This window comes from Cetorhinus maximus, unplaced genomic scaffold (assembly GCF_964194155.1).
Source record: "Cetorhinus maximus unplaced genomic scaffold, sCetMax3.hap1.1 HAP1_SCAFFOLD_932, whole genome shotgun sequence".
In the NCBI taxonomy this organism is placed as follows: domain Eukaryota; kingdom Metazoa; phylum Chordata; class Chondrichthyes; order Lamniformes; family Cetorhinidae; genus Cetorhinus; species Cetorhinus maximus.
In genome coordinates this window covers 110,491-133,478 of record NW_027596874.1, presented here as the reverse complement: position 1 = coordinate 133,478, position 22,988 = coordinate 110,491, and the positions used below count along the sequence as shown (strand labels likewise).

At 43.2% G+C, this 22,988-nt stretch overlaps 1 protein-coding gene across 2 annotated transcripts in view; it reads left to right on the top strand.

Annotated features, from left to right (window-relative positions):
• Nucleotides 1–3,399: 3,399 nt before the first annotated feature.
• spg21 (SPG21 abhydrolase domain containing, maspardin) overlaps nt 3,400–22,988 on the top strand; it is a 78,853-nt gene continuing 59,264 nt past the window's right edge. For both annotated transcript variants that reach the window (XM_078536146.1, XM_078536145.1), the window contains exons 1-2: nt 3,400–3,533; nt 10,095–10,188. In XM_078536146.1, the coding sequence (XP_078392272.1) occupies nt 10,126–10,188 (63 nt within the window). In that variant the 5' untranslated portion in view covers nt 3,400–3,533; nt 10,095–10,125. The remainder of the gene's footprint in view (nt 3,534–10,094; nt 10,189–22,988) is intronic.

Here is a 22,988-nt window from a genome sequence, read left to right as displayed (position 1 = left end):
ATGTTGGACACTGTGTTTTGAGTTTTGTAAGCACGGGCTGGTTGGGTGCGTTCAGTACTTAGCCTGTTGCGGACAGCCAAAGGGACATGCTGTTTGATACGTTGGTCTTTAGGATGTACAACCTAGATACCCTGCATAACACCAGCACTGAAATTCATATATCACATTACTCATTTGTGTGATAGGCAGAACATCTTTTTGGCTTGACGGCAGCATCCTGTTAGTGGTGAATACCACTCGTATTGCTACTGCATTGTAGCAGCGTGAAACGGCTAGCTTCACCTGTTGTTCAACTTTTTGCAATACCTTACCCTTTCAGCGTAATCTGAGGTAGGCTGCGCACTTTTCAGGACCAAAAGTGACAGCCTTAGGCGCATTCATGAGTTTGCGCGATATATAGTGAGCAAAGATCTGATCAGGGTACACATTATCCCGCAGGATGCCTTTGATGCCCCTATTTCAGTGTCAAGCTTGCATGGTGAGCAAATGGCTCGACCCCTTTTTACGAGATTGGCCTTATCAACAATATTATAGCACATGGAACTGTAGGAATCCTGAGGTGTACATTGACCAGTGAAGGGAGACCGTAGTAGAGAACCATCTGGCAGATTACTTAACTAGTGCATCAAGGAAAGGGAGCTCATTTGACTGCTCCATTTCAAAGGTGAATTTAAGCGCAGGATGGAGCCCCTTAAGGTGTGTAAGGAAATTCTTACATGCAGCTGTGGATTCAAATCTAGCAAATGTATCATCTGCATATTGGAAATATGCAAGGGGTAGGAGGTAAGATGTCATTCCATTGAAACCTTGTTTCTTGTGGAACCCAACAAAGATGTTTGTGAGAGTTTGGCCTAGCGAAGATCCCATGGCAGCACCATCCATTTGGGCATATATGGTGTCATTAAAACTGAACTCAACTGCATGATTTGCTGAGTTCAAAAGTTCAATGAATACTGATTCTCACAATGGCGGCAGGCCTAGAATGCCATGATACAATATTGAGGTGCAAATGTCTATGGCTTCCTTGAGCTGTACATTAGTGAATATGCTAGCAATGTCAAATGGACATGGGATCACTATCAAAATGCAAGTCCTGTATGATCTTCACAGATGTAAAGGAATCCTTCACTATGTATGTGGAAAATGTGCTCAAAACTGATTGTAGCAACTTGCCCAACCATTTGGACAAATCATGTTGTATCGAACCACTCATTGGTAGGATAGGGCGTAAAGGCACATCACTTTTGTGCGTCTTTGGCAGCCCATAAATGAGTGAGCCGTGAGGCCAAATCTAATCATATATATATCACCCAGCAACTAATTGCTCTTATACATGTCCAACAAGTGTTTTTTTTTTTGTCTTGCTTTCAAGCAGGGCTGTCTGGTCATGCTGAGTGGCAGGTCCAATGGATATGAATTTGGACCCGTCAATAAGAATGGCATGCATTTTGTTGATATAGTCACACTTGTTAAGGATGACTATTCTAGTTCCTTTGTCGGGTTTGCAGATATGTATGTCTAGGTTGGCATTGAGGCGCCGCGACGATACTGGATGTTCGCGTTGCATGTGAAAATTGGCCAAGTCATTTGGAATCCCACAAGATTTACTAATATGGTTCCAGGGTGAGGACTTCAGTTTTGTGGGGAGACCTGGAGTGGTTCCTTAGAGTAGAGAAGGTAAAGAGGAAGATACAAAGACGTACATTTATCTATTGTGTCTTTTACAATCTGAGAGGTGGAGGTTAGAGGACGTTCCAAAGTGCTTTACAAACAATGAACTATAGCCACTGTTATAATCACAGAGTCATTACAGTGCAGAAGGAGGCCATTTGGCCCATTGTGGCCTTCTGAATGAGCATTATGACTCAGTGCCATTCTTCTGCCTTTTCCCTGTAACCCTGCATATTGTTTCTATTTAAATAACCATTTAATGCCCTCTTGAATGCCATGGTTGAACCTGCCTCCATCACACTTCCAGGCAGTGCATTCTAGACCTGAACCACTTGCTGTGTGAAAAATTCTTTTCTTGCATTGCATTTGCTTCTTTTGCAAATCACTTTAAATCTGTGCTCACTTGTTGCCAACCATTTTACAGTTTCTCCCTACCTACTCTGTCCAGTCCCCTCATGATTTTGAACACCTCTATCAAATCTCCTCTTAGCCTTCTCCTCCAAGGAGAACAATCCCAACTTCTCCAATCTATCTTCATAACTGAAGTTTCACATCCTTCCTAAAGCGTGGCGGCCAGAACTGTACACAATACTCCAGCTGAGTTCTAGTTAGTGTCCTATACAAGTTCAGCATAACCTCCTTGCTCTTATACTCTAAGCCCCTATTAATAAAGCCAAGGATACTGTATGCTTTATTAACTGCTCTCCACCTGTCCTACCACCTTTAATGACCTATGCAAACCCAGGTCTCTCTGCTCCTGCACATCCTTTTGAGTTGAACCTCTTACTTTATATTGTGTCTCCATGTTCTTCCTACTAAAATGAATCACCTCACACTTCTCCACATTGAACTTCATCTACCAAGTATCTGCCCACTCCACCAACTTGTCTATGTCTTTTTGAAGCTCTACGTTGTTGTCCTCACAGTTTACAATGCTTTCAAGCTGTATCATCCACAGACTTTGAAATTGTACCCTGCACACCAAGATCTAGATCATTAATATATATCAGGAAAGGCAATACTGACCCCTGGGGAACTTCACTACGAACCTTCCTCCAGCCTGAAAAATATCTATTAAACATTATATGATGTGGGAAATGCAGCTGCCAATTTTTGCGTAGCAAGCCCACACGAGTAACAATGTGATAATGACCAGGTAGTTTAAGGGGAGATTTAATAGAGGTGTACAAAATCATGAATTTTCATAGATTGTTTCCTTTGGCATGAGGATCTTTAACCAGAGGACGTCGATTTAATGCCATGGCAAAAAGGACTGTGAGAATTTTCTTTTGAGTTATGATTTGGGATGCACTGCCTGAAAGGGTGGCAGTAGCAGATCCAATTAAAAAACTTCTAAAAGGATAAACATTTGAAAGGAAGAAATTTGCAGGGCTATGCAGGAATGAGGTCTAATTGAATAGCTCTTTCAAAGAGTAGCACAGCACGATGGGCTGAATGGTTGCCTACTGTATTGTATAATTCTATATAAATGGAAGTTGGTATGTTTGCTGGAAATGTAAGCAAAATGGTGTGCATAATCTGGTAAAGCAGGCAAAGATTTTTATCTTCGCAAAAAAATGGCAGAGATTCTTAAATGACAAGTGATGGAAGCTGCAGGGGTGTGGGAGAATAGTATACACGTATGTTTTGTGATGTCATCAGGATTTTGAGGTGATATTTTCATTTTAAGTCCTCTTTGACATAAACAAGCAGTATATTCAGATTGTCTCCTTTACAGGTCACCCAGCAATATTACAAGCTCTGTTTTATTGTCCTCCAGTGTGCTGTTCCCAGTATGCACAGTTACTGCTGTGGATAAATTAGCCTGCTGTTGAGAGAAAAACTCTGGCTGAAATTGTATGGTACGTATGTCTTTTTATAAAATCACTTTTTAAAGTAGTTCAAGTGACATAATGCACCTTGTAGTAATGAACCATGATGTGCTAAATTGCTGATATCTTGATGAGGTGATGCTCGTGCCCAGGAATGGCATGTATCTGGCTTGCTGTTGTGTCCTCAGTTTTCTGCTTTCTGTTTCTTTGCTGGGAATTCCTCAGTTAAGCTCAATTAGCTATGATTTCTGCTGGTTCCTATCCTGCTTTGGATTCTGCTCTGCTTCTGCCGAATGAGCTTTGCTTTGTTTTGCTGCTGACTCATTCATGCCTTTGCTCAGTGATGGGCAACCTAGGCTAGTGAGTGGGCCGCATGAGTGGCCCTCCTTCATCTCAGTGGGCAGCAAAATTGAAATCTTGCATGTGCACTAACCATGATCCCATGAATAAAAATTTGTGGGGCATGCCGATTGAACCGCTTTGGACGCAGAGGGAGTGCACGGCTCTCGCAGTCAATGTGTACAATCAGCATGCACCTCACTTCACGTGCCCTTGCTTTGCGTGTGTATCACTTTAGTAATACTGGTAGGAAGAAGATTAGGTGAACGGAAACCAGTAGAATCAGGCAGCCAGGCGTGTGGGCAACAGTCAGCAAAATGTCATACTCTGAACCCTGATAGACCGCATGTGACCCATGGGCTGCAGGTTGCCCACCACTATCTTTGTTCTACTAAATCCATCACCAAGTTCACTATCATTGAATCGCTGGATCAGTCTCTGCTGACTCATGGTTGGCCCTTTATGCATTCCTAGCAATCTGAGTGTTCAGTGATACTCTGCTCCTCATACACCACAGGATTCGCTCACACTCCCCCAACTACCTTTGAACTTGCACATTAATTGCTCCAAACAAGTCAGTTTCATTCCACCAGGAGGGTTCTGACTGTCTTTGGCCTCCTATTGTCTCCTCCCCATTTTCAGTTTACAAATAATTATCTTAATTTTTGCCATGCGTGTGTTTGTTTGCATCGTGCTTTGGCTGGCACTCAGGATCTGAGTCCATTACCTCTATGCTCCTTTTTTCTTTGTTTTCTCTACCCCAGGGGTTCTGTGCTCTTTCTGCTTTGATTCCAGTTATGTGGTCATGTCTCTATTTATTTCATCCCTCTTGAGTACTTTATTCCCCCAAATCCCTACCTTAACTCTTCTGTGCTCCTTGACTTTCCTACTTTCCTGCTACTGTCTCAGGCTTGATAACCTCTTAGATAAACCTACAACTTCTCTCTCGTGCTCTGAAGGGCCCATTGAGGTACATTGAGATAAATCTCCAGGGCCTGATAATCTACCTCCCAGAGTACTTAAGGAAGTGGCCCTAGAAATAGTGGATGCATTGGTGGTCATCTTCTGAGATTCTATAGACTCTGGAGCAGTTCCTACAGATTGGAGGGTAGCTAATGTAACCCCACTATTTAAAAAGGGAGGCAGAGAGAAAACAGGGAATTATAGATCAGTCAGCCTGATGTCGGTAGTGGGGAAAATTCTAGAGTACATTATAAAAGATTTAATAGCTGAGCACGTGGAAAACAGCAGCAGAATCGGACAGAGTTAGCATGGATTTATGAAAGGGAAATCATGCTTGACAAATCTACTGGAATTTTTCGGGAATGTAACTAGTAGAGTTGATGAGGGGGGTCCAGTGGATGTGGTTTATTTGGACTTTCAGAAGGCTTTCGACAAAGCCCCGCATAAGAGATTGGTGTGTAAAATTAAAGAACATGGGATTGGGGGTAGTGTATTGAGATGGATAGAAAACTGGTTGGCAGACAGGAAACAAAGAGTAGGAATAATTGGGTCTTTTTCCGAATGGCAGGCAGTGACTAGTGGGGTACCGCAGGGATTGGTGCTGAGACCCCTGTTATTCACAATATATATTAATGATTTAGATGAGGGAATTAAATGTAATATCTCCAAATTTGCAGATGACACAAAGCTGGGTGGGAGGGTGAGCTGTGAGGAGGATGCAGAGATGCTACAGTGTGATTTGGACAAGCTGAATGAGTGGGCAAATGCATGGCAGATGCAGTATAATGTGGATAAATGTGAGGTTATCCACTTTGGTAGCAAAAACAGGAAGGCAGATTATTATCTGAATGGCTATAAATTGAGAGAGGGGAATGTGCAACGAAACCTGGGTGTCCTTGTACACCAGTCGCTGAAGGTAAGCATGCAGGTGCAGCAGGCGGTGAAGAAGGCAAATGGTATGTTGGCCTTCATAGCCAGAGGATTTGAGTACAGGAACAGGGATGTCTTGCTGTAATTGTACAGGGCCTTTGTGAGACCATACCTGGAATATTGTTTTGGTCTCCTTATCTGAGGTAGGATGTACTTGCTATAGAGGAAGTGCAGAGAAGGTTTACCTGACTGATTCCTGGGATGGCAGGACTGACATATGAGGAGAGATTGAGTCGGTTAGGATTATATTCGCTGGAGTTAGAAGAATGAGGGGGGATCTCATAGAAACCTATAAAATTCTAACAGGACTAGACAGGGTAGACGCAGGAAGGATGTTCCCGATGGTGGGGGAGCCCAGAACCAGGGGTCACAGTCTGACGATATGGGGTAGACCATTTAGGACTGAGATGAGAAATTTCTTAACCCAGAGAGTGGTGAGCCCGTGGAATTCGTTACCAGAGAAAGAAGTTGAGACCAAAACGCTGTATGCTTTCAAGAAGGAGTTAGATATCGCTCTTGGGGCGAAAGGGATCAAAGGGTATGGGGAGAAAGCGGGAGCAGGCTATTGAGTTGGATGATTAGCCATGATCCTAATGAATGGCGGCGCAGACTCGAAGGGCCGAATGGCCCACTCCTCCTAGTTTCTATATTTCTATGTTTGTCGCTACCTCCTTATGGACAGGTACCCTAGCTTCTCTATCCTGTTCTCTTTCTGACCTTCCTGCCTAGTTTCTTACTGGTCTCATTACTGTCCCTTCTCACGTTGACCCTGTGGATGTGCTGCTCGATCAGCTTTCATTGCATCTCCCTCCCTACGTGGAAAAGGGTGCAGGGGCTAAATCACCTACTCAATTTCTATGTCCCACAATGTTCATTCACCTGTGAACAAGGTATTTGCTATTCATGAGCTTTTTGCTAACCAGGAACATCATGGCTTTAATGGAAACATGGTGATGGGTGATAACACCTCCTTTAATGAAATTACTCCGCCTACTTACACCTTCTACCATTTACCCTTTCCAGACTGTTGTGGTACCTCACCTCAGTCTCTCCCACTACTCCTCTGTCGCCTTTTGCTTTGAACAGCTCCTCATTCAAAATCTTTGTCTACTGTCCACCCATGCCCCTTGCCCAGTTTCTCACCCAGACATCTTCACTAATTTCATCCATCAATCTCTGCATCATGCGACTTCTCATCCTTGGTGATTTTACCCTGATCTCAACTCATCATGCCCTCTTTCGTTGGAGTTCATTTTCCTGCTATCCTCCCTTAATCTCTCCCTCCACAAATTCTCAACTCATTAATGGTACTTCTCCTCCACTCCAGCCTTGCTATCTCACTTGGACTCTAGAGCCAGTTACCTCAATTACAGACAGACATCTCCGACCACTTCTTTGCGTTTCTCTCCACCTGCAAACCCCTTTTTTCTTCCAGCCTTGCTTCCTTCTGCATTTGACCATGGGGAGAAAAAACTCTCCTCTAAGTAACAATGCAACTGCCCTTTCAAATCCTAGTTGCTTAGCCTTTGGCCTTTTATTCTGGGTGAAACTAAAATACTAAACGCTAAACAGCGGAAGCACCATGTGATACATAGAGCTAAGCAGTCTCACAACCAACAGATTAAATTAAAGTCTTGCAGCATGCTACCAATCTGCTCAATCACACCCTTTCCCTCTACCTTGTGTGCCAATCAAGCAGCCTGCTTGATTGGCACAACATCCACAAATATTCACTCCCTCCACCACTGACGCACAGTAGCAGCAGTGTGTACCATCTACAAGAGGCACTGCAGGAACTCACCAAGGTTTATTCCAAACCCACGACCACTACCATCTAGAAGGACTAGGGCAGCAGATAGATGGGAACACCACCACCTGGAGGTTCCCCTCCAAGCCACTCACCATCCTGACTTGGAAATATATCACCCGTTCCTTCACTGTCGTTGGGTAAAGATCCTGGAGCTCCCTTCCTAACAGCACTGTGGATGTACCTACACCACATGGACTGCAGCAGTTCAAGCAGGCAGCTCACCACCACCTTCTCAAGGGCAATTAGGGATGGGCAATAAATGGCTGGACCAGCCAGCGAAGCCCACATCCTATGAATGAATAACAAAAAACCTTTGTCCTATTCTCTGTTAAAACTGGTACTCTCTCCTACCCCATCTCGGCACCTTTAAGACCAAGGGACGCAGACAAATATGTAGGGTGGGCAACTGTTTTAGTCATTCATCACCAGACCTTGCTCAGGGCACTAGGTGCTATCGGACCCTCCTCTTCTCTGTCACTATTCCAGGATTATCATGAAATGCAAAGATAACCCCAGACATCTATTTTCCATGACTTAACTTGTCAACTTAAACTTTTGTCCCTACCTTGTGTGGCTTCACCTCCACCAAGAAGTGGAAGTAGCTTGTGGAGTTAAGATTGAGACCATCCATTCAAATAGTACAGAACTTGATTATTGCTGAACAAAGAGACATGTCTAAGCTTTTCGTCTTGCACTGGTCAGGAGACCTTGCAAGAATACCAATATAAGGGGAAAACAACAATTTATACTGTATGTGAAGAGAGTGCTGATTAGTTGGCAAGTGGCTTTGCCATGGAGAATGCACCAGTGATGGTGACTGACAGTTAACTGCCAAACATTGTTTGAAATTTAAACCAGGCAGCTTGACCCTGATTGGTCAAGGCATTGCCCTGAGGAATATGAGTCAGCGAATGGCTGTCACTTATTTTGTTTATCTGAAAAAGGCGCAATGTATGTATTTGTTCTTTCTGTCTGCAAAGAACAGGGCCCCATGTGTTAATAGATGTAGCTTCCAGTACCTGCAAACGCAACACATTGTGAGCCCGATTGACAATCTTAAATTGGTAGTCAGTGTAATTCTTAGCACACTGAGGATTACTTAGCAAATGTTGTCCAATCGCAGAATCACATATAATGTTGGACAGGGTTTTGAGTTTTGCAAGCATGGGCTGGTTGGGTACAGCAGCTGGGACATGCTGTTTGATCCGATCCGCCAGTCTTTGGGATGTACGGTCTACATACCCAGCATCACTTTGGAACTGAAATTCATATACCACATTACTCATTTGTGTGATGGGCAGAACGTATTTTTTGCTTGACAGCAGCATCCTGTTAGTGGCGAATATCACTTGTGATGCTACTGCACAGTAGTAGCGTGAAACAGCTAACTTCACCTGTTGCTCAAATTTTTGAGGTACCTTGCCCTTCCAGGGTGATCTGCGGTAGACTGGGCACTTTTCAGGGCCGAAAGTGACAGCCCTAGGCCCTGTCATGAGTTTGTGTGATATAGAGCGTGAAATGATCTGATCAGGGGAGCCATTATTCTGCGGGATGACTTTGATGCACCCTTATTGGTATTTTTGAGGTGTCCTGATCAATGCAGCACAAAAAGCTTAGACATGTCTCTTTTATCAGTAATATCATCCATTCAGTTGCCTCTGCTGCTTATCTTCATTCCCTGTACCCTTTTTAAAGCCTTCACATCCCTCCTAAAGTGTGGTGCCCAGAATTGGACAGACTACTCCAGTTGAGACCAAACTGGTGTTTTATACAGATTCATCATAACTTTTTTGCCTTTGTATTCTTGCCATGTGTCTTCCTGTTCCAACCTATTTCCATCTTGACATCTTCCTCTCACTTCACAATACACCCAAGTTTTGTGTCATCTGCAAATTTTGATGTTGTGCCCTGTGCACCCAAATCTAGATCATTGTTATACAGTAAAAGTAGAGTCCTGGTACTGACCCTGGGGAAACCCCTCTGCATACAGTCATCCTTGTGAAAAACAATCGTTCACCATTACTGTCACTTGGCCAACATGCTGTCATTGTCCCTTTTGTTTCATGGGCTACAACTTTACTGGCAAGCCTATTATGTGGCACTTTATCAAATGCCTCTAGGAAGTCCACGTACACCACTTTACATCATGTTAGCCTCATTAACCCCCTCTGTCAGCTCAGCAAAAGTGAAGTTAGCTGTGCTCAATGAAGTTAGTTAAATGCGATTTGCCTTTAAAAAATGCGTTGGCTTTCCTTAAGTAGCTCGCATTTGTCCAGGCGGTTATTAATTTTGCTCTGGATATGCTTTCTTAACTCTTATCTTGCCCCTCCCACCTTAAAAGATTTGTGAATATGCACCCCAGATCCTTCTGCTCTTACATATATTCTTACACTTTGCTCTTTTATCAATCACTGGTATACGAAAACCGTTAGAATGTGGTTAGCCTGGCTAGTTCGTTCTCCGCCTCTGTTGCAAAAGAGGAAGAATACTTTTTGAATTATGACTTCAAATAATACACAATAACTTGTATTTCGTTGTGCTTTAAACAGACTTCCTGAAACATTAGATGTTCCAGTCACTATGGGTGAGATAAAAGTCTCCCCTGATTATAACTGGTTCCGGAGTACAGTCCCACTGAAAAAGGCAAGTACTGCTTTTTTTTTCCCCCTCAAGGTGACTGTTGGATTCCAAAGAGATGAGCTTTTCTCATTGTGTATGAAGTGTAATTAACTTATCCTTTTCTGTACTTGGTTTACTTGTAAACTGATGTGCAAGTGTTTGTGGTCAGTACTCCAGGTTTGTAGTTTACCAGTGCCCAGTTTGTATCCAGTGCTCCAGGTGGTGGGATTCCTATACCTAGGATTATATTCAGTGCTCCAGCTGTGATGTGCTTGTGCCCAGGATTGTACCCAGTGCTACAGGTGTTGGTACAGCTGCTAGTGCTCCAGTTATGGGGTGCCTGTGCTGGCATTGTACCTGGTGTGAGGTATCCGCATCTTTTTCAGACTCTCAGCCCATGGGTTAGTGTTCCATGTCTGAGAATGAGGTCCCATTTATTTTCCTTTCTGCTGCTGTTCAGTGTGTTTATAGTTTGTGTTCTCCAGCTGAGCTCCCTACATCCTCTCCTCTCTTGTGCCTATTTTGCTTATTTTATCCCCCACAGTCTGCATTGTATTGATCCACATTAAATGACATATTTCTCTTAGTAGCCCAGCTCCCTGATCTGTCCAAGGTGTAAGATACCTTTCATTTTGCTAAAAACAGGAAAACTGAAACCTGAAGCCTTAACCCCAGATACAAAAACAAAAATTGCTGGAAAAACTCAGCAGGTGCGACAGCATCTGTGGAGAGGAAGACAGAATTAACGTTTCGAGTCCGTATGACTCTTCATCAGAACTAAAGAGAAATAGAAATGTGGTGAAATATAAGCTGTTTAAGGGGGGTTGGACAGGTGATAACCCCAGATCTTGGTTCTCAGTGCTGTGGGTTATGGCACCTCAATTGTATATCATGTGTTTTTTTTAAATGCCATGAAGGTTGTGCCTCCACCACTCTTTCAGATATTGAACTCCAAATGCCACACTCTGGTGGCTAAATTACTCAACTTCCTTCTAACCCTACTACCAATTGCTTTAAATCTGTCTCCTGGTTATTGACCTCTATACTAAGGGAAATAGGCCCTTCCTATCCACTCATAATTTTATACACCTCAACTAAATCTTCCCTTAACCACCCCCGTTCTAAAGAAAAGAAACCCAGCCTATCTGATTTTTCCTCTCAGCTAAAATTCTCCATTCCTGACAGCATCCTCATAAATCTCCTCTACCTTTTCCAGTGCAATCACACCATTCCTGCGGTGACCAGAACTCTACTCAGTGCCCTAGCTCTGCAGACAAACTATGCTGTTCTGGCATAATCTCCTTGCTCTTTCTATAAAAGCAAAATACTGCAGATGCTGGAAATCTGAAATAAAAACTGAAAATGCTGGAAATACTCAGGTCAGGCAGCATCTGTGGAGAGAGAAACAGAGTTAACTGCATTAATGCTTCAGGTCGATGACCTTTCATCAGAACTGAAGAAAGATAGAAATTTAAGAGTTTTTTTTAAACCAGTAGAAGGGGTGAGGGGGCAGGAAGAACAGTATTAGGGTGGAGGGCCGGCTCATTAAATAACAAAAGATTTTACAATGCAACAGCCAAAGAGTGGCAATAGGTACAGTCAAGAAACAAAGTTTGTGTCCAAATGTGGTGTGACTTGCTACGTAGCAGCCACCTGTATGCAACATAAAAAGATAAAGAAAGAAATAAGCCAGCAAAAAAAGCAACATAACCTTTGCTTTCATCTTGTTCTGGATATTTTATGATCCAAAGTTGCTGAACTCGATATTGTCCAGAAGGCTGTAGAGTGCTGAAAGGGAAGATGAGGTGTTGACAGGAAGCTTGGGGTCATACTTGCGGACTGAACGGAGGTGTTTCACAAAACAGTCACTCAGTCATTCAGAGGCTGTTCTCCTCAATGTAGAGACCATATTGTCAACAGCCAATAGAGTGTGGCAAATTGAAAGAAGTACAAGTAAATCGCTGTTTCACTTGGAAGGTATGTATGGGGCCTTGATGAGAACAGAGCAGGTGAAAGGACAGGTGTTGCATCTCCTCTGCTTGCACAAAAAGGTGCTGTGGGGAAGGGAGGGCATGTTAAGGTTGACGGGAGTGGACAGAATGTCACAGAAGGAACGGTCCCTTTGGAATGCTGAAAGGGGAGGACATGGAAGATGTGTTTGGTGGTGGCATCACACCGGAGCTGATGAAAATGGAGGATGATCCATTGAATAAGTGGCAGGTGGAGTGGAAGGTGAAGGTAAGGGGAACCTCATCATGGTCCTGGAAGGGAAGGAAAAGGGTGAGAGCAGAAGTATGTGAAATTGATCAGACAGGGTAGAGTACTCTGTCAACCACACTGGGATGGGAACCCTCGGTTGAGGAAAAAGGAAGACATATCGGAAACACTGGCATGGAAGGTTGCATAATCAGAAGAGATGCAACAGATACAGAGAAACTGGGAGAATGGAATGTAGTCCTTACAGGAAGCAAGGTGTGAGGAAGTGCAGCCAAAGCAGTCCGTGGGTTAGTAGTGATTATTAGTTGATAGCCTATCTCCAGAAATCGAGTCACAAGTGGTGGAAGGGAAGAGTCAGAGATGGTTAAGGTGAATGTGAGGGAAGGGTGGTAATTGGAAACAAAGTCAATGAATTTTTCTAGCTCATGGTGAGAGCAGGAGGCAGCACCGATACAACCATCAGTATACTGGAAGAAGCGATGAGGGAGGGAGCCTGGGTAGGTCTGGAATATTGAATGTTCCACATATCCCACAAAAAGGCAGGCATAGCTGGAACCCATGTGGGCACCCATTACAATGCCCTTTTATCCCTTCTCTTATACTTTGTCAGCCAATTATGGAAAGTATCCCATATGCTGCCTTAATCACCTTATCTTCCTGTCCTGCTATCTTCATGGATCGATGGACGTGCACTCTCATGATTCCTCTTTACTGTATTTAGAATTCTGACATTTATTATGAATCCTTTTGCCTTGTTTGCCCTCTCAAATGCATTAACTTACACTCCTCCAAATTGAATTCAATTTGAAAAAAAGAAGCAAAAGGAAGACTCGCATTTATATAGTGATTTTCACGACCACTGGAATCTCAGTGCTTCACAGCCAATGAAGTACTTTTTCAAATATAGTCGCTGTTGTAACATAGGAAACATGGCAGCTAATTTGCGCTCAGCAAACTTCCCCCAAGCAGCATTGTATAATGTTTGTTGTGATATTGATTGAGGAATAACTATTGGCCAAATTCCAGGGATAGCTCTGCAAAATAGTGCCATGGGACCTTTTATAGCCATGTGAGCAGATAGATAGGGCCTTGACTGAATGTCTCATCTGAAAGACAGCATCTCTGACAGTGCACTGCCCCCTCAGTCCTGCACTGGAGTGTCGGCCTTGATTTTTGTGTTTAAACCCTGGAGTCAGACTTGAACTTGGAACCTTGTGATTCAGAGATGAGAATGCTACCAACTGAACAACGGCTGGCACACCCTTTGCCATTTTTTCTGCCCACCAAACTAGTTCATTGATATCTTTCTGCAGCCCTCAGCTTTCTTCCTCACCCTAAACCACAACCAGTTTTCATACCATCTGTAAACTTCTTAATCATGCACCCTAAATTTAAGTCAAAATCAATGATGCATTCAGTAAGTCCTCAATTAAAGTTGTGGTTGTGTTGCTGAGCATTGTGATTTTTAGGTGGAACGGCTTTTTGTGAATCAGGGGTTCCCATAGCAATCAATGTTAAAGCAATGTTAGGTTTCTTCGGACATTTCTCGCCGGAATAAAACAATGTACAAGTTGAAATACTGTACCGTACATGTGCTGCACTGTACATTCCTAGCTGGAATAGCTTGTAAAATAGAATACATCAGTAAGTATTGTAAAAAAAAGAAATACAGCATACAAATTGAATACTTTTTTAAAAAAAATCACAGTACCTGTTGTCACTTTAGTACACAGTACATTTAGATTGACCAACCTCCATCTAGTGACAGGAGTTTGTCAGTGCAGTTAGCAGCTACCTGCATTGACCAACTTCTAGCACTGGATGGAGCCTAAAACTTAGTGCGAATTTAGGAGCAAAGCCAGAGTCACTGGAAGACAGACCCTGAGGACTCATGTAAGAACAGAGGTCAGGAGGCAAGGAGTGGTTTTTGAGGGGAGGGAGAGGGTGGGGGGGATGTGGGTGGTGGTATTTGGCAAGACCAGGAGAGTTGGCAAGGGGTTGTCAGTGAGACCAGGAGAAGTAAATAGGAAACTGGCAAGACCGGGAGCAGGAGGAAGAGGGACTGAGGGTGAGGATGGAAGCACTGCAGGAAAAGTTATGAGAAGTCAGGCCAATGGTGACATGAGGGGAAAAAAGTTTTAGTGCAGTGAGTGGCTAGGATCTGGAAGGCACCTCCTGAGAGTGTGGTGGAGGTATATTCAATCATTGCTTTCAAAAGGAAATTGGCTCATTATCTGAAGAGGAGAAAAATTACAGGGCTACCGGAATGAGATGAGGTGGTGGTGGCACTAGGTAACTTGTTCTTGCAGAGAGCCAGCACAGACCCAGCAGGCCAAATGCCCTCCCTTCTGTGCTGTAACCATTCTATGACTCTGAAGCAGTCCAGGTCCAAATGCAGCAAGACCTGGACAATATCCAGGCTTGGGCTGACAAGTGGCAAATAACATTCACGCCACACAAGTGCCAGGCAATGACCATTTCCAACAAGAGAGAATCTAATCAGCTCCCCTTGATGTTCAATGACATTGCCATCACTGAATTCCCCACTGTCCACATCCTGGGGGTTACCATTGACCAGAAACTGAGCTGGACTAGCTATATAAATACTGTGGCTACAAGAGTAGGTCAGAGGCTAGGAATCCTGCGACGAGTATTTCCCCTCTAACTTCCCAAAGCCTGTCCACCATCTACAAGGCACAAGTCGGGAGTGTGATGGGACACTGCCCACTTGTCTGGATGAGTGTAGCTCCCACAACACTCAAGAAGCTGGACACCGTCCAGGACAATACAGTCCGCTTGATTGGCACCACATCCACAAACGTTCACTGCCTCCACATTACTGCGACGCACAGTAGCAGCAGTGTGTACCATTTACAAGATGCACTTCAGGAATTCACCAAAGCTCCTTAGACAGCAACTTCCAAACCCACGCCCACTACCATCTCGAAGGACAAGAGAAGCAGATAGATGGGAACACCACCACCTGGAAGTTCCCCTCCAAGCCACGCCGTCCTGACTTGGAAAAATATCGTCGTTCTTTCACTGTCACTGGGTCAAAATCCTGGAACTCCCTTCCTAACAGCACTGTGGGTGTACCTACACCACATTGACTCCAGTGGTTCAAGAAGGCAGCTCACCACCACCACCTCAAGGGCAACTAGGGACGGGCAATAAATGCTGACCCAGCCAGCGAAGCCCACATCCTGTGAATGAATTAAAAAAACTCTACTTCCACCATCTTTTGAGGGAGAGAGTTCAAAGAGACTCAACCCTGTGAGGGATAAAAATTCTCCCCATTACTGGGAGGTTTTTAGTATCTTCCTGCGTGAAGACAGATAGGAAGTATTTGTTTATCTTCTCTGCTATTCCCTTATTTCCCATGTTAAATTCTCTTGATTCTGCTTGTAATGGACCCATATTTGTTTTTGCTAATCTTTTGCTTTTTACGTACCTATTTTCTGCTAGTTTTTACACTCATTCTTTTTTCCCTTAAATCTTTTTTTCTTGGTCCTACATTGCTGAACTCTAAACTGCTCCCGGTCCTCAGGCTTGCTATTCTTTTTGGCAACTTTATACACCTCTTACTTTGATCTAATACAATCCTTGATTCCTTTCATTAGCCATAGCTGGAACACTTTTCTCGCTGGGTTTTTGTGCATTGAAGAAATGCATTTTTGTTAACTATGTATTAGTTCTTTAAATGTTAGCGATTGCCTGTCTGCTGTCATAGCTTTCAACATAGTTTCCTGATCTACCAGAGCCAATTTGCCCCTCATAACTTCATAGTTTCCCTTGTTTAGGTTTAAGGTTTCTGATTTAACTACATCACTTTCAAACTTAATGTAAAATTCCATCATATTATGGTCACTCACTCTTTTCTAAAGGCCCCATTACAACAAGAATATTAATTAGTCCCTTTTCATTGCACAATGCCATACTTAAAATAGTCCATTCCCGAGTTGCTTCCTCAATGTACTGCTCTAGAAAACCATCTCACATTGAAGAATTCGTCCTCCATAACATTAGTACTAATTAGGTTTACCCAGTCTATCTGTAGATTGAAATCCCCCATGATTACTATCTTACCCTTGTTACACACATCTCTAATTTCCTGATTTATACTGTGATTTACATTACCATTGCTGTTTGGCCTATAAACAACTTCCACCAATATTTTCTGCCCCCTGCTGTTTCTTAGTTCCATCTAAACTTATTCTACATCCTAACCTTTAAAGCTAAGGTCATCTCTCACCCTCTTTAATTAACAGAGCTACCCTGCCACCTTTTCTCAGCTATGGTATTTCATAACTCAACAAAGATGTATTTCATTGAGAAAGAAAGACGCTACTGGAAGGATGCAACATTGGCGGCTAAGTAAGGAAGTTAAGGATGGTATCAAATTGAAAAGAAAGATGTACAATGCTGGAAAGATTAGTGGTAGGCCAGAAAATTCAGACAACTTTAGAAACCAGCAAATAATGACTTAAAATATATAGGGAGAAATTGTACTATGAGAGTAGACTAGCAAGAAATGTAAATACAGACAGTAAAAAGCTTCTACAAGTATAAAAGAAGAAAAGTTACTGAAGTTAGTGTTGGTCCCTTAGTGGGTAAGGGTGGGAAATTAATAACGGGGAAACATTACTTTGTATCTTTCTTCACAGCAAAAGACAGAAAGAGCATTTCTGCTGAAGAATTGTAGAACATCAAAAGGCAAAAGGGAGGGAGGAACTTAACCCAATCATGACCATTAGAAGAAAAAGTACCAGGAAAACTAATGGGATCAAAGACTAACAAGTCCCCTGGAACTGCTGACCTGCATCCTAGGGTAGCTGTAGAGATTGTGGATGCAGTGGTTATAATCTTACAAAATTCTCTAGATTCTGGAAAGGCCCCTGCAAATTGGAAAACTGCAAACATAATACCACTATTCAAGAAAGGAGGGAGACAGAGAGCAGGAAACTATCGGGCAGTTAGCCTAACATCTGTCTTCGGGGGGGAAAATGCTAGAATCCATCATTAAGGAGGTAGTGGCAGTGTATTAACCATTTCATGTCACGCTGTTTGTCAAGTAGCTAAGCAAGCCTGAGACTCGTTCTTCAGTGCAGCTGCACCATGTAACCTCACATGTCAGTTACTTTACAAGTTACAAATCACTTCTGCAAACACACACTGGTGTTCCAATTCCTCCTTTAATCCCCTGTTGGAATTTCACATTTGTAAGTCATCTTCGCATGTTTCTCTAATCTGTTGGATATGGTCTTTAGGGATTCTCTTACCAACATTTCTATTCTGGCAATGTTCCTTCTGCTACATGTCACTTCATCATGCGTGGTGGTAATCTTTCTTCCCTCTCCTACAAATTTTTTTTTGCACTTGTGGAAGGTTTATCAGGTCTGTAGGGATCATGCTGTGTATTTTGCCAATCAACTTCATCACCCGGGATTTCATTGTCTTTGAAAGGATGCACCATTCAATAATTCTTCCTGACTTTCTGGTAATCTTCTCAAAAGATCAAAGGAGGTCTCTGTCTCAAGATTTTTGCTCATCTCCCCCTGTACGGTCCCAATGTCTCAGGTGGTGGCCAGATTATCAAATTCAGTTCTTTTAAAAAGTTCATTGGCAGTTCATCTCTTCATCAAAGTTCATCTCCAAGAGAAAGCTGCCATCTTATTCATCTCATGTGCACTTTCGCTAGAATGTACGTCAGTACCAGATTTATATATTCCATTGAATTGCTCCCAAGGTGAGTTATTCCCATTGGGTGTTGTCTTTTTTCCCTAACACTCTCCTTTATTCTAAGTGGGGAATCCCGTTAATTAACTTTGGCTCTCTTTCAGGAGCTCTGGAGAAACATTATGGTCTAATAAAATGTTTTCATGATATCGTTAAAACAGAAATTAAACATTCCCACTTGATTCCAGGCATTAATTTTTCAGCTTTGTTTGTTTGTTCTTTCCCTTAAACAATATTTTATTTTCTCAAAAATAGCCCAATAGTTCAGGCTTAGGGCTGGCCCATGAGGCAGGTGTGGCAGGGCCCTGATACAGTATGTTGTGGGGGGAGGGGGAGGGCTCTTCACAGCCTGACAAATGGCAGGGCATCAGGTCAGGAATGCACCATAGCACTACGTTGACTCCTTGTGGCAGGCAAGAGCATGGGCAGAGGTAAGGCAATAAATTAGTCTTCTCATCTGCAGCTTGGGCTGTTTGGAGTAACATGTGGCTCCCTAAGCAAAAAGGCAGGGACAAGCCTGCACTAGATTGTGTCTGACTTTTTTTTATTTTAAAATTGTATCCCAAGTTCAAATAGCAGTGTTGCTGACTGACAGATTTTGTTACTGTTCAATTTATTCTTCCAAAAACAAACTTTACTTTTTGAGAAGCCACCTAGACTGTTTTTCCATTAGCTTTTTTTTGAAAAATTAGGATTTGTTTATCCCCTTAGGTAAATTTCCCTTTGAATGCTTGAAATAGCAACTCATGTCAATTGATTTATCAATTCCAATTTCAAAAACAATTATATTCAGGCTTGATGGTTTTGAATGAAGGTTTTGCATCAGAGACAAAAGCGTTTGCAATCGGTCTGGAGGTGGTTTTCATGCCTCCCAAGCTCAAATGCTTCATCTCGAAATATAACAAATAGTATAAACGGCCTGAATTGTTGAGGCCAAGTCTCTGAAAGGTAAAGTCTTTCTGCTGTGCTTTAATTCTCAACTGTGTAGAAACATAGAAAATAGGAGCAGGAGTAGGTCATTTGGCCCTTCGAGCCTGCTCCGCCAATTGGTATGATCATGGCTGATCCTCTATCTCAACATTGTACTCCCGAACTCTCCCCATACCCCTGGACACCTTTAGAGTCTAGAAATCTGTCTAATTCCTTTTTAAATATATGCAGTGACTTGGCCTCCACAGACTTCTGTGGTAGAGAATTCCATAGGTTCACCACCCTCTGAGTGAAGAAGTTTCTCCTCATCTCAGTCCTAAAAGCAGGGATCAGTGCTGGGACTTTGCTGTTTGTAGTATACATAAATGATTTGGAGGAAAATGTAACTGGGCTAATTAGCAAGTTTGCAGACGACACTAAGGTTGGAGGAGTTGCAGATAGTGAAGAGGATTGTCAAAGGATACAACGGGATATAGATCGGTTGGAGACTTGGGCAGAGAAATGGCAGATGGAGTTTAATCCGGACAAATGCGAGGTAATGCATTTTGGAAGGTCTAATACAGGCAGGAATTAGACAGTAAATGGCAGAACCCTTAAGTGCATTGACGGGCAGAGGGATCTGGGTGTACATGTCCACAGGTCACTGAAAGTGGCAACGCAGGTGGTTAAGGTGGTCAGGAAGGCATATGGCATGCTTGCCTTCATTGGCAGGGGTATTGAGTATAAAAGCTGGGAAGTCATGCTGCAGCTGTATAGAACCTTGCTTAGGCCACACTTGGAATATTGCGTGCAATTCTGGTCGCCACATTACCAGAAGGACAGGGAGGCATTGGAGAGGGTGCAGAGGAGGTTTAACAAGATGTTGCCTGGTCTGGAGGTTATTAGCTATGAGGAGAGGTTGGAGAAACTCGGATTGTTCTCACTAGAGCGACGGAGATTGAGGGGCGATTTGATAGAAGTTTACAAAATTATGAGTGGCATGGACAGAGTAGATAGAAGCTTTTTCCCAGGGTGGAAGAGTCAATTACTAGGAGACATAGATTTAAGGTGTGAGGAGAAAACTATAGAGGAGATGTGCAGGATAAGTTTTTTACGCAGAGGGTAGCGAGTGTCTGGAATTCGCTGCCAGAGGAGGTGGTGGAAGCAGGTACGATAGTGGTGTTTAAGAGGCAGCTTGACAAATACATGAATAGGATGGGAATAGAGGGATACGGACCCCGGAAGTGCAAAATGTTTTAGTTGACGGGCAATATGATCGGCGCGGGCTTGGAGGGCCGAAGGGCCTGTTCCTGTGCTGTACTTTTCTTTGTTTTTTGTATATAGATTGGTTAAGTGAGTGCAAAAATTTAGCAGATGCAGTTGTCCACTTGGCAGGATGCTGCAATACACGGGACCTGCTTGAATCACAACAGCAAGTATATAGGAAGGCAAATTGAAACTATTACAAGGTGGATGGAGTGTATAAGTAGGGAAGACTTGCTATAATTGTACAAGGCACTTGTGAGACTGCACCTAGAGTGCTGTGTACAGTTTTGGTCTCCTTGAGGAAGAATATACTTGCATTGGAAACAGTTAAGAGAATTTTTGCTAGGCTGACTCCTGGGATGAAGGTGTTGTCTTATGAGGAAAGGTTGAGCAGTTTGGGCCTATACTCACTGGAGTTTAGAAGAGAGAGAAGTGATCTTCTTGAAACATAGGATTCTGAGGGGGCTTCACAGGGTATATGCTGAGGGGATGTTTCCTGTCATGAGGAATCTAGATATAGGAGGCATAGTTTAAAAAAAAATAAGGGGTCCCCATTTCTAAGATGAGGAATTTCTTCTCTCTCTTTAATCTTTGGAAGTCTCTTCCACAGAGTGCAGTAGAGGCTGAGTCATTGTCTAACTGAGCTTTGAATATATTCAAATCATTGATCTACAGGGGAGTTGAGATTTGTGGGGGACAGTGGAGTTAAGGCCACAATCAGATCAGCCATGATCTTATTGAATGGCGGAGCAGGCTCGATGGGCTGAATGGCCTCCTATGTTCACTTTGAATGTTAAGCACCATTCGCTACTCCTCAGACACTGAGGCAGTCCATGTTCAAATGCAGTGAGACCTGGACAATATCCAGGCCTGTGCTGACAAGTGGCAAGTAACATTTGCGCCATGCAAGTGTCAGGCAATGACCGTCTCCAACAAGGAATCTAACCATCGTCCCCGACATTCAGTGGCATTACCATTGCTGAAACCCCAACTATTAACATCCTGGGGGTTATCGTGGACAAGAAACTGAACTGGACTAGCCATATAAATACTGTGGGTACAAGAGTAGGACAGAGGCTAGGAATCCTGCACTTCCTGACTCCCCAAAGCCTGTTCACTGTCTACAACGCACAAGTAAGGAGTGTGATGGAAAACTCTCCAATTGCCTGGATGAATGGAGCTCCAGCAACACTCGAAGGAACACATCCAGGACAAAGCAGCACACTTGATTGGTACCCCATCCACAAACATTCACTCCCTCCACCACTGATGCACAGTGGCAACAGTGTAGATTCTACAAGTTGTACTGCAGGAACTTGCCAATGTTCCTTAGACAGCACCTTCCAAACCCATGCCTGCTACCATCTAGAAGGACAAGGGCTGCAGACACATGAGAATACTACCACCTGGAAGTTCCTCTCCAAACTACTCACCACCCTGAGTTGGAAATATATTGCCATTCCTTCACTGTGGCTGGGTAAAAATCCTGGAACTCCCTTCCTTCCAGTGCTGTGGGTGCACCTACACCACATGGGCTGCAGCAGTTCAAGAAGGTAGCAGGGCAGTTAGGGATGGGCAATAAATGCTGGCCTAGCCAGCAATGCCCATAATCAAATGAATGAATAAAAAAGAAAACAGACAAAAAAAGTCTTCAGGCAATGCAAGGTATTGAATAATTCTTTATTCTGGGAAACCCTCTAGCAACAGTTATACAGGGCTTTTGTGGGACCACAGCTGGAGCACTGTGTGCAGCTTTCGATTTCCATATTTAAGGAAGTTATATGTAACTTTGTCATCAGATTGGTTTGTTCTCGGGATGAGAGAGTTGTCCTGTGATGAGGGGCTGAGTAAATTGGACTTACACTCTCTGGAGTTTGGAAGAATGAGAGGTGACCTCGTTGAAACGTGCAAATACCTAAAGGGGCTTGACAGAGTAGCCAGAGGTTGTTTCCCCAGGCTGGGAAGATTGAAATGAGAAATTTGTTTACTCAAAGGGTTGTGAATTTGAGAGGCAGAAGATCAGCCATGATCATATTGAATGGTGGGACAGACTCAATGGGCTGTGTGGGCTACTTCTCCTATTTCTTATGTTCCAAACACCAAAGGCAATCCAAAGGAAGGAGTTTATCATTACTGTGAGGCACATCATTGTACATCCCACATCCCTTTGTTTACACAGATAGCATTGTATCAGTCACAACCTCACCCAGCTCCCTTTTGAATATTTGTAGTGTGAATTTGCATTTTTGGATATGAGCTGGCAACTTGTTCCAGAGGACACTGACCCTCTGTGCAAAAACTGCTACTGATGTCTAGCATAGATCTGTGTTTATATGATGCTCATTGTGACAACAAAGCTTTTAAACTCAGTATCAATCTATGGTTTTCCTCTGGCCCTTTTCTAAGGCAATTCACCTTGTGCAGGGACCAAAAGTGGACACCATATTCTAGATGCAGCCCAATCAAGGGCATTCATGTTTTTTGATTGCCCTTGTAATCCATCCCAGTACTTTATTAGCCATATTATAGTCTCATGGCACTGGTCATGAACCACAGAACTCATCTTTACAGTGCAGAAGGAGACCATTTGGCCCATCAAGTCTGCGCTGGCTGTCTGAAAGGGCATTTTACCTAGGCCCACTCCACAGTCTTATCCCTGTAACCTTGCACATTCTCTCTTTTCAGATAGCAATCCA